The 15,486-nt window shown below is 39.5% G+C and overlaps 1 protein-coding gene across 1 annotated transcript; it reads left to right on the plus strand.

The window, feature by feature from the left end:
• Positions 1-1,996: 1,996 nt before the first annotated feature.
• On the plus strand, positions 1,997-14,539 carry SLC34A2 (solute carrier family 34 member 2). The gene is made up of 13 exons (XM_075266175.1): positions 1,997-2,026; positions 4,072-4,165; positions 4,294-4,428; positions 4,732-4,860; positions 5,495-5,638; positions 7,679-7,790; positions 9,316-9,511; positions 10,240-10,326; positions 11,385-11,499; positions 11,735-11,902; positions 12,026-12,142; positions 12,234-12,358; positions 13,493-14,539. Exons 1-13 carry the CDS (start codon positions 2,015-2,017, stop codon positions 14,066-14,068), a joined length of 2,010 nt encoding a protein of 669 aa, XP_075122276.1. The 5' UTR covers positions 1,997-2,014; the 3' UTR covers positions 14,069-14,539.
• Positions 14,540-15,486: the final 947 nt, after the last annotated feature.

Here is a 15,486-nt window from a genome sequence, read left to right on the forward strand (position 1 = left end):
AGGCACAGATATAAGTGCACAGAGCATCCTTTCTCATCATCTTTCCCTGCCTGCTTCCTCATCTACCAGAACATCAGGTGAGTCACATTTCAGGTCTTGTATATGGTATTATTATTATGCTAGTAATCTTCTAAAATATATTATAGTCATTACCATTGTTATTGACTTGGGCGACTGGAATGAAATGTGTAAGGGTCTGTCCATGCTTGTGTAAAATAGTATACAGTATTTCTGCTTTATACTTTGTGTATATCCTATGCCAGATCAAGGGTTGGTCATTTCTGAGTCTCTCCATGCTGGGAGTTGTGGTTGCAACCAGAGAGCCACAAGTTATACTAACCTGTACAATGAATAAGATTTCATGTATTGCTTAATATCACGTGATATACTAATACAATATGTGTAATATGCAATATGTACTATGTGTAATATATATGTCACTTATGTTTATTGTCAGGAGTTGTAGTATTTGTAGAAAAAATGTATACAATAATTAGTCTGGAATCACACTTGCAGTTTTTCATGCCAAAAATATAAAAGGACTCTTTCAAAAGACAAACTTGGTGCAAATTCATACATGGCAGATTTTCTACAATTTGTGCAACTGAAAATTGTTTCCATGTATTTAAAGGAGATGTACTTGGCTAGAAAACACATGTCCACGGGTTGTGTCTGGTGTTGCAGCTTTGCTCAACTGAAGCGAATAGGTTTGAGCTGTAATTCCATACGCAACCTGTGAACAGATGTGGCGCTCTTTTCTGAAGAAAGCAGTGATGTTTTCTGAATAAATGCAACCCCTTTAAATGGGGCTTTGTTTGCAACATTTCGGTTGATGCTGCACGTTGCAGAAACACAGCTTTTTTGTTGCATAATTTGCTGCGGTTTTTAGAGCCAAAGACATGGATTTTAACAAATGTGATGCCCGTGAATTGACCATTGTTGTGCCAAATGACAAACTTAACTCTGCTACATCTCTGTTTACATAAGATAAGTTTATAAGATGACTTCAGAATGCCTTTTATCTCCTGTGAATGCAATGAAGCATCTTATAATAATAATGTCCTCTTGTCCAAGACTGCGCTCTCATATTTCACATTCCGGCTGCTCATTAGAGTACTTGGCGTGAGCACAGTAGATTTACAGTACTTCATCTACTAGGTGACCTCTTTGCCTACCTCGTGGTCCTTCTTATTGAGCTACCTAATGTAACATAATACTCACTTTGGTTGTCATGTAATGTGTAAGGGCCAGTTCTGAAAAAAGTGTCATTATAAAATATAATTCCTCCATAAAATAGACATATCTGCCGAATATAATTCATTCATAAATTAGACGTATCTGCCGAATGTAATTCTTGTACATAATAGACATATCTGCTGAATATAATTCATCTATAAATTAGACATATCTGCCAAATATAATTCATCCATAAAATAGACATATATTCCCTATCTGTGAAATATAATTCATCCATAATATAGACATATCTGTGAATATGGACATATCCATAAAATAGACATATCTTCAATATCTACCAAGTGTATTATAGCCATAAAATAGAGATATCTGCCAAAATATCTGCCACCAGCATGCTCTATATTCAATATACACCATGAGACAGCTCTGCAAAAGGCTCTGTACACAACTATATGTCTGTAGGCCTTTCCACTGATAATGACAAGAATAGAGCAACCTGTACATAGTAAAACTCCCAACCAAACCCCTGATGGGCGCCATATTTCCTGAAAGTAAATTTGACTCTGAAGCAACACTTTATCTACAAGCCCTTACATGTTCTTGCATTTTATTGCCTGTCATCCTGTTGTATTATTATCACTATAAGTGGACAGGGTGTTACAGCTAATATACGGTATAATTATGGGTTAATTGGACTTCCATAAATCCCAGAATATTTTTAGAAGGTATTAGTGGGCCAGGCACTGGTGTGAGATGGGATGTGATTCATTCTAATCATTTAATAATTGCTTTCCAGTACTTGTCTGAAGCTAGAAACATGGACAAAAAGGTACTTGTTATGTTATGGTGGAGGACATGTGGCCACGCAGGGCTTCTCGCATTTCTTGACTTTTTTGCTGGGAGAATGCGCTTCATGATATTGCTGCATTAAAAAAAATATAGTAGCTGAGTCAGCGTTTCATCCTGTATATGTCTACATAGCTTATTGTCATAGTTTATCATAGTAAGCTTGATAATAACTAGCAGGCGACTGTGTTTTCAGCACAGCAGTAAAAAATTAGGGCCCCACCTTCTGTAATAGCCTGTTTTTGTCTATCTATTATATAATAGACAATGAGGATTTAATTTTTCCACCATCAGCTCCAATTCTTTGCATCCTTTAGGCTTTATTCACACAACAGTGCAGTTTTTCACGGATCTAATGTCCATTATAGACAGGCATGTTAGTCAGTTGAAGCCCATTGAATTGACTGTGAATACCAGCCGTGTGATTCCCCTTTTTCAGTCACCATATGGCCATTCTAAGATCCATGAATGTCTTTGGGTTTTGGACCCATAAACATTCATGGTTGTAAAAACAGTCATGTGACTAAGGCACATGACTCCGGCACAGTTGGAATTTTTTCTATAGCCCCCACTGTTCCAAAGCACTTAGTGGTTAGTTTTGATGCCTGATATGCCAATTAGGTTGTGTACTGTCAGGTAGGCGGCATCAGACGAGGGGTCTGACACTGCCCAGAGAGTGTTGAATCACGCCCCATTACCTGGTTCTGCCTGACACGGCCTACCTGACAGTACAGAGCCTAATGCCAAACCAGGCACCAAACCTAACTGCACTGATTGCTCAGGAACAGTGTGTGGTAGAGAAAATAATCCCAACTGCACTGGAACCAGTGGAGTGGTGCCTACAAAAGGATGGAAAGCTCTGGAGTTGGTGGAGGTGGTGAAAGGTCCTCTTAAGTTTAAAACAAAACTTACCATAAACCACCGATGTCTACAGGACCTGTTAATGATATCTTGTCTATGAGGCCTCCTGACTGCTAGGCAAAGAAAGATTGGGCGTGATAAATTTCACAACTGTTAGCACTTGGGTGCGAGCGGGGACAGACATCAACGAATCCTCTTCCCCCTACATAATAAACATGCACACTTGGCTGAATAATGTTCTACATGTCTTTATATTTTCTCGAAATCCTCTTCAGAATAGGTTACCTTGTAGACAATCCAGCCCCGGTACTTTGTTCTAGGCTAACAACTTGTGTAGGTTCTGTGTATTGTATTTAATACACTACATGTCTTGTCTCTCTACGAGGCTCCAGGATTGCGTAAAATTGATTTATGTATGATAGAGGTAATTATTAATAACTTGCCCAGCAGGTTAAGGGAGATAGTCTAGTTGGAGATGGCACGGGCTATAATTAAAACAATGAGAGTAGAATGTGTGCATTGATGTGTCTAGGCGTTATTGTCTAGATGGTTCCCACCCTTACACTGGAATTTCTCCTAGTAATATTATATTTTGTGTTTAGGGGTATATTAGTATATCCAATTCTTCTTAGGGACGTTGATTATAAACTAGAGATCGGTGTGATTTACAAAACCATACATTGTTATTTTCCTTATGCCAACCTATAAGTCATTGGCCCATGTTCTTCTGCAAAATATCTCATCTAGTTAGTTGCTATGGGAAAAATTGACGAGCGTATCCCATTGGTGCCTACCTAGAAATAAATTCTCTCTTCCTTTCCAAGTAGCCACCCAAGTTAACAGTCTATCAGTTCATCATGGAGGAATAACATTTTCTATTCATTGACATATCTGGTCCCTTCTTGTCCTTTGTGTAAATTATGTGAGAAAATCCACCATAGTGTTGAAACCGCTCGTCAAGGTGTATACGATATACAGAACCCGCTTACGGCCTATTCACATCTCAGCTTTAGCACAGTCGCAGTTTATATCCTGCCATAAAAGGTGATGGGTCGTCTCCAACCTTATTGCTTGAAGTTACTGGTGAATGGGCTCTTTTGTTCAAGATGGTGGATGGCTGAGATTTGTGATGCAGTTTTCTTAACATTCACTTTTATTTGTTTGCAGAAGATGTCTCCTTTCCCAGAATTCCAGAACCATGTTCCAGAGGATCTTCCCAAGAAGTCCCATCCTCCTAATGGCAATGCAGACCCTCCACCTGGTGAGATTACATTTTCAAGCTCCATTGTTACCAATTTCCTATTGATATCCAATATTGGCCTCATGAATATAATGCAGGCCCCATTAAAATAGACATGTACTTATTGCATGTTTTCTATTTTCTACAAGACGGTAGCTCTATTGCCACAGAATCACTACCTCCATCTTACTCTACCTTGACGCTATGCAACGACAAAGCTGAAGAAAAAGAGTTTGACCCATGGGAGATGCCAGAACTGAAGAGTACTGGACCAAAGTGGGCAGGTGGGTCTATATATGCAGATGATCACTCAACGTTACATTGAAGAACATGATATAATAAGGTCAACAAAGCCAATCACAAATATACCTCTGCACCGGGTCTAGTATTTTTGTACTTGTCATTACCAGAACACTAAGGTAACAGTGCTTCTAATCTTTCCAAAAGGATGGATGGTATATAGTAGATCTGAACATATGGGAATCTAGTCTGGATTAGGGGGAGGTTTTGGATACGTTTCACTGGACATCACTGATATTTCTCCATCTTCAAGTGCATTTTAATTGACTGAAATTTTTGCTTTACAGAAATGAACACAAAACAACGTATCCTCTCAGTTCTGCTGTCAATCACAAAATTGATCCTCTTGCTGGCCTTGTTATATTTCTTTGTTTGCTCCTTGGATGTCCTAAGTTCTGCCTTCCAGCTGGTCGGAGGTAAGAGAATACGATTGTCCTGTTATAGCCATTGACTTCTTATTATGACCTCAAGCACACAGTAATATTAATATGGATACATTATATTGTATTAAGATAAACTATGAGTTCTAATAGTTTTTTTTATCAATTTTAATTAGTTTTTTCTGATGTCAATAGTTCAGAAATGATAAAAAGTCAAATGTCTTATTGCAGTTGGTTCAAGGCCAGGTGACTTGTATGAAATCACTTGGGTTAGGCTCGATTCATATCTGCCCCTGCCACTCCATATGGGGATTCCATTCTCCTCTCCACATGGAAAATGCAAGCAGCACTTTTCTTTCCGCATTTTTTGACCTTTTGGGGCGGAAACCGAATGGACATCACATGAACCCCATTATAGTCTAGGGGGTCCGTGGGCTTCCTAAGATAACTGCTTTGTTATTCAGATTAGGTTTCTGTTCAGGGCGTCCCTAAGCGAACCCCTCAAACAGAAACCCTTGAGCAGATGTGAACCAAGCCTAAGACATTATGTATGGGTAAACGTGAAATGGATATCCCCCTTGGCAATGAGATATTTACCTTTAATTCACCTTTAATATGGAATTTTCCATTCCTTATACATCTTAATGAACTTACAATTAACTCATTATAGGGAAGGCTGCTGGAGATATATTCAAAAACCACTCTGTACTGTCCAATCCTATTGCTGGACTGGTGATCGGCGTTCTGGTGACCGTCCTTGTACAGAGTTCAAGTACATCGACATCTATTGTGGTCAGCATGGTGTCATCTGGACGTAAGTATACCTGTTACTAATGTATATATTGTCTAACTATCTATCACACTCCAGTGCAAATGTTTAGGGGTTCTGATCTGGCAGATACAGCATGCTTATGTTATATTGGGGCAGTGTTAGGTTGGACTAGGATAGAACCTAGCATCATATAGAATGTATGACAGCAAGCCGAGATCTAGAAAACCGTGAGGAATTGATACAGAAAATACAGTCCTATGAAAAAGTTTGGGCACCCCTATTAATCTTAATCATTTTTAGTTCTAAATATTTTGGTATTTGCAACTGCCATTTCAGTTTGATATATCTAATAACTGATGGACACAGTAATATTTCAGGATTGAAATGAGGTTTATTGTACTAACAGAAAATGTGCAATATGCATTAAACCAAAATTTGACCGGTGCAAAAGTATGGGCACCTCAACAGAAAAGTGACATTAATATTTAGTAGATCCTCCTTTTGCAAAGATAACAGCCTCTAGTCGCTTCCTGTAGCTTTTAATCAGTTCCTGGATCCTGGATAAAGGTATTTTGGACAAACAATTCAAGTTCAGTTAAGTTAGATGGTCGCCGAGCATGGACAGCCCGCTTCAAATCATCCCACAGATGTTCAATGATATTCAGGTCTGGGGACTGGGATGGCCATTCCAGAACATTGTAATTGTTCCTCTGCATGAATGCCTGAGGATTTGGAGCGGTGTTTTGGATCATTGTCTTGCTGAAATATCCATCCCCGGCGTAACTTCAACTTCGTCACTGATTCTTGAACATTATTCTCAAGAATCTGCTGATACTGAGTGGAATCCATGCGACCCTCAACTTTAACAAGATTCCCGATGCCGGCATTGGCCACACAGCCCCAAAGCATGATGGAACCTCCACCAAATTTTACAGTGGGTAGCAAGTGTTTTTCTTGGAATGCTGTTTCCTTTTGGACGCCATGCATAACGCCTTTTTTTATAACCAAACAACTCAATTTTTGTTTCCAAAATGAAGCTGCCTTGTCCAAATGTGCTTTTTCATACCTCAGGCAACTCTATTTGTGGCGTACGTGCAGAAACGGCTTCTTTCTCATCACTCTCCCATACAGCTTCTATTTGTGCAAAGTGCGCTGTATAGTTGACCGATGCACAGTGACACCATCTGCAGCAAGATGATGCTGCAGCTCTTTGGAGGTGGTCTGTGGATTGTCCTTGACTGTTCTCACCATTCTTCTTCTCTGCCTTTCTGATATTTTTCTTGGCCTGCCACTTCTGGGCTTAACAAGAACTGTCCCTGTGGTCTTCCATTTCCTTACTATGTTCCTCACAGTGGAAACTGACAGGTTAAATCTCTGAGACAACGTTTTGTATCCTTCCCCTGAACAACTATGTTGAACAATCTTTGTTTTCAGATCATTTGAGAGCGGGCTGTCCATGTTCGGCGACCATCTAACTTAACTGAACTTGAATTGTTTTGTAGAAAGAAATGGTCCAAAATACCTTCATCCAGGATCCAGGAACTGATTAAAAGCTACAGGAAGCGACTAGAGGCTGTTATCTTTGCAAAAGGAGGATCTACTAAATATTAATGTCACTTTTCTGCTGAGGTGCCCATATTTTTGCACCGGTCAAATTTTGGTTTAATGCATATTGCGCATTTTCTGTTAGTACAATAAACCTCATTTCAATCCTGAAATATTACTGTGTCCATCAGTTATTAGATATATCAAACTGAAATGGCTGTTGCAAACACCAAAATATTTAGAACTAAAAATGATTAAGATTAATAGGGGTGCCCAAACTTTTTCATAGGACTGTATATTGGAAAATTGTACAACTTTTCATTATACACATAATAACATATATTTTCTGAAACTGGACAAGCCCTTTAAATTCAATCATATACAAAAGGTTACAGCCATTGCAATGACATAACATAGCCTTGAACGTAGAAGAATAGCAGTGTCGTAGTAGATGGTGTCGATATGGGAGTTTATAATGAATGTAATAAAAACAGAGGAGATTACAATGTAAAATGAATGCTGTTTGTGTCTTGACAGTTCTTACGGTTAGGACGGCCATTCCTATCATCATGGGAGCCAATATCGGCACATCAGTCACAAACACCATTGTGGCTTTGATGCAGTCTGGTGACCGGAATGAATTCAGAAGGTACAATGCCCGCTCTTATTATGTCAATTACCAGAATGAGGAACCAGTGAAGCACAGAAAGTCCTTTCCTGTTGTCACTGAATGAAATACTACCATGGTTGTTCTGTATGTTCTTTAAGGCGGACGTACAAGAATATTCTTTCATTACTTTCTGATGTTCTTTTTGATACATTGAATTCACTGAACGTATATTTCGATACACTTGCCCATACATGCTGTTCGTGTTTTATATATTACCCCTGTTTGTAGAGGCAGGAAACGAAATCATGGGCCACACCCCGAAAATAAAATTTTAGTCATATATATGGTTATAGATCACTTGCTCTTAGATGCCAAATACCATAAAATTATAATATTATCTCTAAATAAGCCCATAAATCCTGGGCAATATGGCTTCTAAGACAGGTACAGAGGCAAACACATATTTGTAAATTGGAACGTTGAGAAAACTTGCAGTCCAAAGAAAGCACAAAGCCAAAAATTACCGGTATAATGCAAAAAATACCCAAACTCTAATAGTATAAAACCCAAAAGTGTCTGAACAGATTGCATATAGGATATCTGTGCCTAGGGTATGCAAAGTATATAAAGATAAATGTCCTTACCAAGCACAGAGCCATATATTGTATAGTGAGTGTGCTTGGTATTACAGTTCAGTCCCATTCAAGTGGGACCTCTATCATGTAGAATCTGTATTTTGTATTCTGTATTATCTATACTTCTGTAACACACTGAATTTCCCCATGGTGGGACTATAAAAGGATTATCTTATCTTGATGTGACTAAGGTATGTGACGTCACTGGCTTGTGAACCGTAAGTGACACTCACCCAAGTACTACTGCCACATCATAAAGCTAATGGTGTGGGTGCTCAGTGTCAGCCCCCATCAACCTGATAGTGTTGATCTATTCCAAGACAGGTCATCAATATTATAACCCTTTAAGGTCTCATGTACATAAGTGTATTGTAGCTTTATACAGCCTCCATATTGTACATAGTCATAATAGGGTGCTCATTGACTTCTTTGGTGCACCATTGCCTTCAATTTCATATTGAGGCATCCATAGTTGTTTCCGTCAGAATGCCTATGTACCTAAAAGTAAAAATAAATTGGGACAAATTTATTATGACTGATATGTCGTATGCCATACTGTGCTGACAACTATTACTAGGTCTAGGTCTGAAGTGGAATGAATGGTAGAAAAATCCAAAAAGTGACACACGTGTGACAAACATTGCATCACTGTTAGAACAATATTCTGGTGCACAGATAGTAGTAAATTTCTTCCATTGTCCCATTCTATCAGGTGCCATATTGCTTGTAGGGGAGAATAATCCTGTAATATGTTGCTGTAAGGAGCACCATACACGGAACGCCTGTGGCTTTGTAATACGTAGCTACAGGGACTCTCTGTCACTCAGATCAGCGTCCATGCACATGGATAACAAGTGTAATGAATATAAGCAGTCACCATTAAACTGGTATCCAATGATATAAAAATATATTTTTTTTTTTCATTTCAGGGCCTTTGCAGGAGCCACAGTGCACGATTTCTTTAACTGGCTGTCAGTGCTGGTCCTACTGCCTATTGAGATAGCATCAGGATACTTGTATCACCTCACCAGCGCCATTGTTGACTCTTTTAATATAAAGTCAGGAGAAGATGCCCCGGATATGCTAAAAGTTATCACCGAACCCCTCACCAAAGGAATTATTCAGGTATACACATGGCTCAGGTGAAAAATGGAGAATGAAAACATAATGGTGTAGTGGGATTGCAATAGTAAACGCCAACCATTGTTACTGTTGTAATGTTTATTATAAATAAAGTTGGTGCAATTAGGTTAGAGGGGTGGAGCTATGTCTACTAGTCAGTTCTCACCACCAGTAGGGATCACTGTCACAGAAGAAAAGTAGGATAAGTGTCCATGTAAGAAAAAAATTGGATCTCATGAAAATAAAAATGTTTCAATCGATCAATCTGGGATAATATTACAAAGAAACTGAACTATATTTATTGTCTGAAACTGCCCTTAAATTTTTTTAGCATAGGGAAATTAAAAAAATATATATTTTACATGTCCTCCTTTGTCGCCCCTACACATTCAGTAGCTTGGAGCCAAATAATTATTCATCCAGTAGGTATCCCTCTCACTAATACACATGAATGCTCGGCTTGGACACGCATATATGTATTGTTAGTGGGTATAGGGAGCAAGCTGCAGATGAGAACTCTGGTGACAGCATATCTATGGGGAATACAAGGGCCAGGCATCGAAATTCCTGCATGCCTTCATTTCTCCTGTTGGGGAGAAGAGTTAGCTGGCCCTTGGACAATTAGCTGGTTCATCCTACTTTTTTCTTATAGTATGTGTATAGGGGCATATATACATCCCTTACATGTATTATATAGGCTACAGCGCATGACCATGTCTTTTCTATTGTAGCTTGACAAGAAAGTCATTCAGGAGATTGCCAATGGGAACCCCGCTGCTCAGAATATGAGTTTGATCAAGAGGGACTGTGGGTTCAAGGTAAGAAGACATCCCTGGACTATGATATACTATAAAGCCATACCATCTACAAATCATCTACCGTTTAAAAGACGTATTATAGGATGTACTGTATGCAAGTTATCTACCATGTACAAGTCATAATATACTGTGTGTTGTACTGTATACAAGTAATAATATATGATGTACTATACACAATATATCTACCATCTACAAGTCATAGTATATGATGTACAATTTATAAGTCATAATATCTACACAAGTGTATACAACTATACTCAAATGATACTATATGATATACTATATACAAGTTATGTACCATCTACAAGTTATATTATATGATGTACTATTTAGGGTGGGTTCACACCAGCGCCCGATCTCCGTTTCCTGCCTGAGAAACTGGACAGGAGACGGAAACCAGCAGGCAATTTTCAAACCCATTCATTTGAATGGGTTTGCAAAATGTCCGCCCGTGAGCGTCTTCTGCAATCTGCGTCAAAACAGTTTTTTTTTTAACCGGACACAATGTCGGACATGCAAAACTTTGTGTCAGGTTAAAAAAAAAAAAAAAAAAACGGTTTCGCCACAGAGACCAGAAGACGCTCATGGGCGCTCACCGGTGGACACAGAATGCCGGGTTTCTGTCTCCTGTCGCCAGAAGACGGAAACCTCAAAACGGTGATCGGGCGCTGGTGTGAACCCGCCCTTAGAAGTCATATTATATGATATACTATAATATACACAAGTTATTTAGCACTTACAAGTCATATCATAAGATCTAATATATATATATCATATACCATCTACAAGTCATATTATATGATGTACTTTATACAAGTTATCTACCATCTGCATGTCACATTATATGACATACTATATACAAGTTATTTACCGTTTAAAAGCCATATTATATGACGTACCATTTCTAAGTTATATTATATGATATACTATATGCAATTCATATTATCTGATGGAATAAGTTATTTATCATCTACAAATCATATTATATGATGTACCATTGTGTATCAGATCACTTTTTCAAGTGTCTACAAATAATATATGTTCATGATTTTACATAGGAATGGACAAACATTAGTGTGCCTGGTATGGATTACTGCACTGCCAACAGAACCTGCTGGACCGATGAAAATAATGTGACATGGACAGAGATGTATGAGAGTGTGAAAGTCAGCTGTAAGTTATTTTATTTACGTTGTTTTTTAATGCATTTTGAACTATCAGTGACAATTACAGAAATGTTCAAAACATATTCGGAGCACATGCATGCTCTCCTGAACCAAATGTTCATGTGTATAAGGGTCGCACTGACAGCTTTTAAATGTGCATGGTCCACTTTACTTTGATTAAATACAAGTTGGAAGAAGAACAGACCATTGTGGTAACTATTCCTATCTACGTTGTCTTCCAGGCTCTCACATATTTGCTAACACTACTCTCCCGGATCTAGCAGTGGGACTCATCCTGTTGGCACTGTCATTGCTAGTTCTTTGCGTGTGTCTAATTTTGATTGTCAAGCTTCTGAACTCCATGCTGAAAGGACAAGTGTCTGTCGTGATCAAGAAGATCATCAATACTGGTAACTATCAGTGAGACAATGTCCATGTAGATGTCTTCTATGGTTACCATATAGATTTGGAAGTCTTCATATTTTCCTTTTTCCATCATTTATGACACGTCCTTTCTTGTTTTTCTCCCCAAGACTTCCCCTTCCCATTCTCATGGTTGACTGGATACCTTGCAATGTTAGTTGGTGCAGGAATGACATTTATTGTACAAAGTAGTTCTGTCTTCACATCCGCCATTACTCCACTCATCGGTAAGGAACATGGATGACTCTAAGAACATGTACTTCATGGTTATATTGTTTCTAGTACATCATGTTATATATTAACATATGTTGCTTGTAGGTATTGGAGTGATCAGCATTGAGCGTGCCTATCCATTGACACTTGGGTCCAACATTGGAACAACTACAACAGCCCTGTTAGCGGCATTGGCCAGTCCAGGGGAGACCTTGCAAAATTCTGTACAGGTGTGTTTTACAGTACTGTCTTTAGTCACTCAACTTCAAAAAATATTGTCTAAATTGGGTCTCAACATCCAGAAATTCTGGAGCAAAATGTGGCTTTTGGCATTGACAGCTGAAGCTATATTGTATTGAGTGCACTGCTAAAATTGTTACCATGTCATAGCAGTTTACAGTAGGGTAAGGGTAAGTTCAACCAGTGCAAAATCAACAAGAATTTGAGGTGGAATTCTGTCTCAAATTCCTCTTCATTTTTAAGCCCTCCAAGCTTTCCACCAAGGCTTTTACGAGCTTGTTAGGCTCAGATGAATGGAGGTTATACCAAAGTGACTCAGTGGTGGGACCCCTAGTGAACAGACCATTATTATCTTCCCTGTGCATAAGCAATACTTTGTGATTGGGGCATAGACTTTTTAATACCAACTTAAAGTTTGCTATGCACCACCAATAGTTGCCAGTGAACATCGACCAGCTATTCCCACTGAACCCATTCCCATTTGGTTGAGTGTGCATGTGTTTTCAATGGGTAGAGGAGAAGTAGGAAGACCTCTTTAGTGGTGACTTTTCTTCCCTGAGAATAAAAGGATAAGGCATGAAAATTCCACATGCTCTATGCCTCCCCCCCCCAAGATCATCACCTTTATGAGGAATAGTTGGGATATCCGTATACACAGGAGATAGTTAGCTGGCCACACAAAAATTGCCAGATTCAGCTAACATTAATTTGGGCCCTTTAATATTCTGTGGAGTCTTCCAATCTGATCAGAATATCCTATCTAGAACTGAGGAGAGGAGGAGGAGGCCATCTCTAGATAGATTTTTATGTTAGCAAAATCTCAACTTGGACTTGAAGGAAGACATAGGCAAGGGGAATGCAAGTCTAAGGCTGGGTTCACACTAGCGCTTGGTTTCTGTTCAGGGATTCTATCCCACATTCCGCTTGGAAAATGCAGAGAGAAAAGTCCTGCAAGCAGACCCCAAAAAAGGAAACCCACAGGTGTGAACCTAGTGTAACAAAACCTCATGTAATGTTGGACCATGTATATTATGTATGAGCCAGAGTTATTAGCACAAAGTATCTTCTCATAGTTTTAATGTGTTTCGTCAAGTTAAAATAATATATTTCATCCTGTTTTTCAGATTGCGTTATGCCACTTTTTCTTCAATATATCTGGAATACTTGTTTGGTATCCCATCCCCTTTATGAGGATACCAATTCGATTGGCCAAAGGCTTGGGGAACAAGACAGCAAAATACAGATGGTTTGCTGTTATCTACCTGATCTTGTGCTTCTTCTTGTTACCGCTGGCTGTCTTCGGCTTGTCCATGGCTGGATGGGCAGCACTTGGGGGAGTTGCTCTTCCAATTGTGCTGGTAATTATCGCTGTAATCGTTATCAATGTCTTACAATCCAAATACCCCAGAATTTTACCAAATTTTCTAAAAACCTGGGACTTCCTACCCAAGTGGATGCATTCTATGAAGCCTTGGGATCACTGGATAACCGCCAGCACTCTGTTTTGTGGCCGATACTGTTGCTGCTGTTGTAAGAAATGTAAGTGCTGTAAGTGTTGCATGGAGAAAGAAGATGAAGAAGCAACACTGGACAAGCCCCAGGCTTTGGAGTGTCACGAAAATGTTGTAGACCTGACAGATGAGCTCCCGTCTAACGATAACAAAGATCGAGGAAAGAATATGAACCTTACTACCTTTTAAGACAAGTCGGAGGAGGATCTAGGGGATCTTGGGACTGTAAAATAACTTTTATTCTATGGAGTTCTCATCAAATTACTATTTATTTTGTGACCCAATTGGCGAAGAGAAGATTAGAAATAACATATAATAGCGGTGGCAATGATGTCTATGTCCACGTATTTCTAATCACTAGCAATATTATAACTAGGTTATGACATAGAAAAGGTTATAAGTGATACAATTGCTGCTATGGGCCTTTGGCTCCTATGGACTGTTGAATGTTTGATGGATAGAATGGAAAGACTGGGGAAACCATTAAATGTAGCACTCAATACACATAATAATATGAATACACATAAGGAATATACACATAAGACGTGTATTTGCAATTGAGACCAAGCCAGTCCAATACAGTCTGTGCTCTGTACTGTGTACATATTAATACAGATCTGTAAATCTCATTAAACTCATGTATATAGTTAAATAAAATGCATATTTTACTGTAAATACATGTAATATTTTTTTATCGTATACTCATGTTTCTTACGCATTTGGCAATTTTGGCCATGCTAGAATCCATGTCCAGTTGTCATATACTTCTAATGTAATATATAATAAATATGGTGATTTTAGAAATAATACTCAATTGTTTCAGTTTTATTACATTTATTAATAAATTACCGTATATACTTGAGTATATGCCGGTATACTCGAGTCAAGCGCAGGGGGGATATTGTTATATACACTCCAGACACTGTATTGTTTGCACGGTGTAGGTTGCACTCACATTCTACTGCGGTTGTCCAGCCAGAAGGTCCACGGGGAGTGCAGCGGGATGCCCTCACTGTCCGCCTCCTGCGGTAGCTCCAGGCTGGTGATGGTTCAGGTGCAGCTGCTCCTCGCTCTCCGCCTTCAGCTGCCGCCGGTCCGGACCCGTGGGGAGCACCAGCATCGTCACCGCGGGTCCGGACCGGCGGCAGTTGAAGGCGGAGAGCGAGGAGCAGCTGAACCTGAACAATCACCAGCCTGGAGTTGCACTCCCCGTGGACCTTGCTGCCAAAACTGCTGACTCTGCGCAGTTAAGTGACTGGCGGGGTCCACAGGAAGATGGTGCTCCCCGCGGGTCCAGGCCGGCGGGAGCAGAAGGCAGAGAGCAACGAGCAGCTACACTTGAACCATCACCTGGAGCTGTCACATGAGCCGGACAGTGAGGGCATCCTGCTGCATTCCCCGTGGACCTTCTGGCTGGACAACCTTCTCTCCCTGGAACAACTGCAGCATAATGTGAGTACAACCTACACCATACAAACAATACAGTGTCTGGAGTGTATATAACAATATCCCCTTCCACCCCCAGCCCCCCTTGAAATCAATAAGTAAGAGTGATCTTTCAACTATTTATCCCCTATCCATAGGATAGGGGATAAATACTAGATTGA

This window comes from Leptodactylus fuscus, chromosome 1 (assembly GCF_031893055.1).
Source record: "Leptodactylus fuscus isolate aLepFus1 chromosome 1, aLepFus1.hap2, whole genome shotgun sequence".
Lineage (NCBI taxonomy): Eukaryota > Metazoa > Chordata > Amphibia > Anura > Leptodactylidae > Leptodactylus > Leptodactylus fuscus.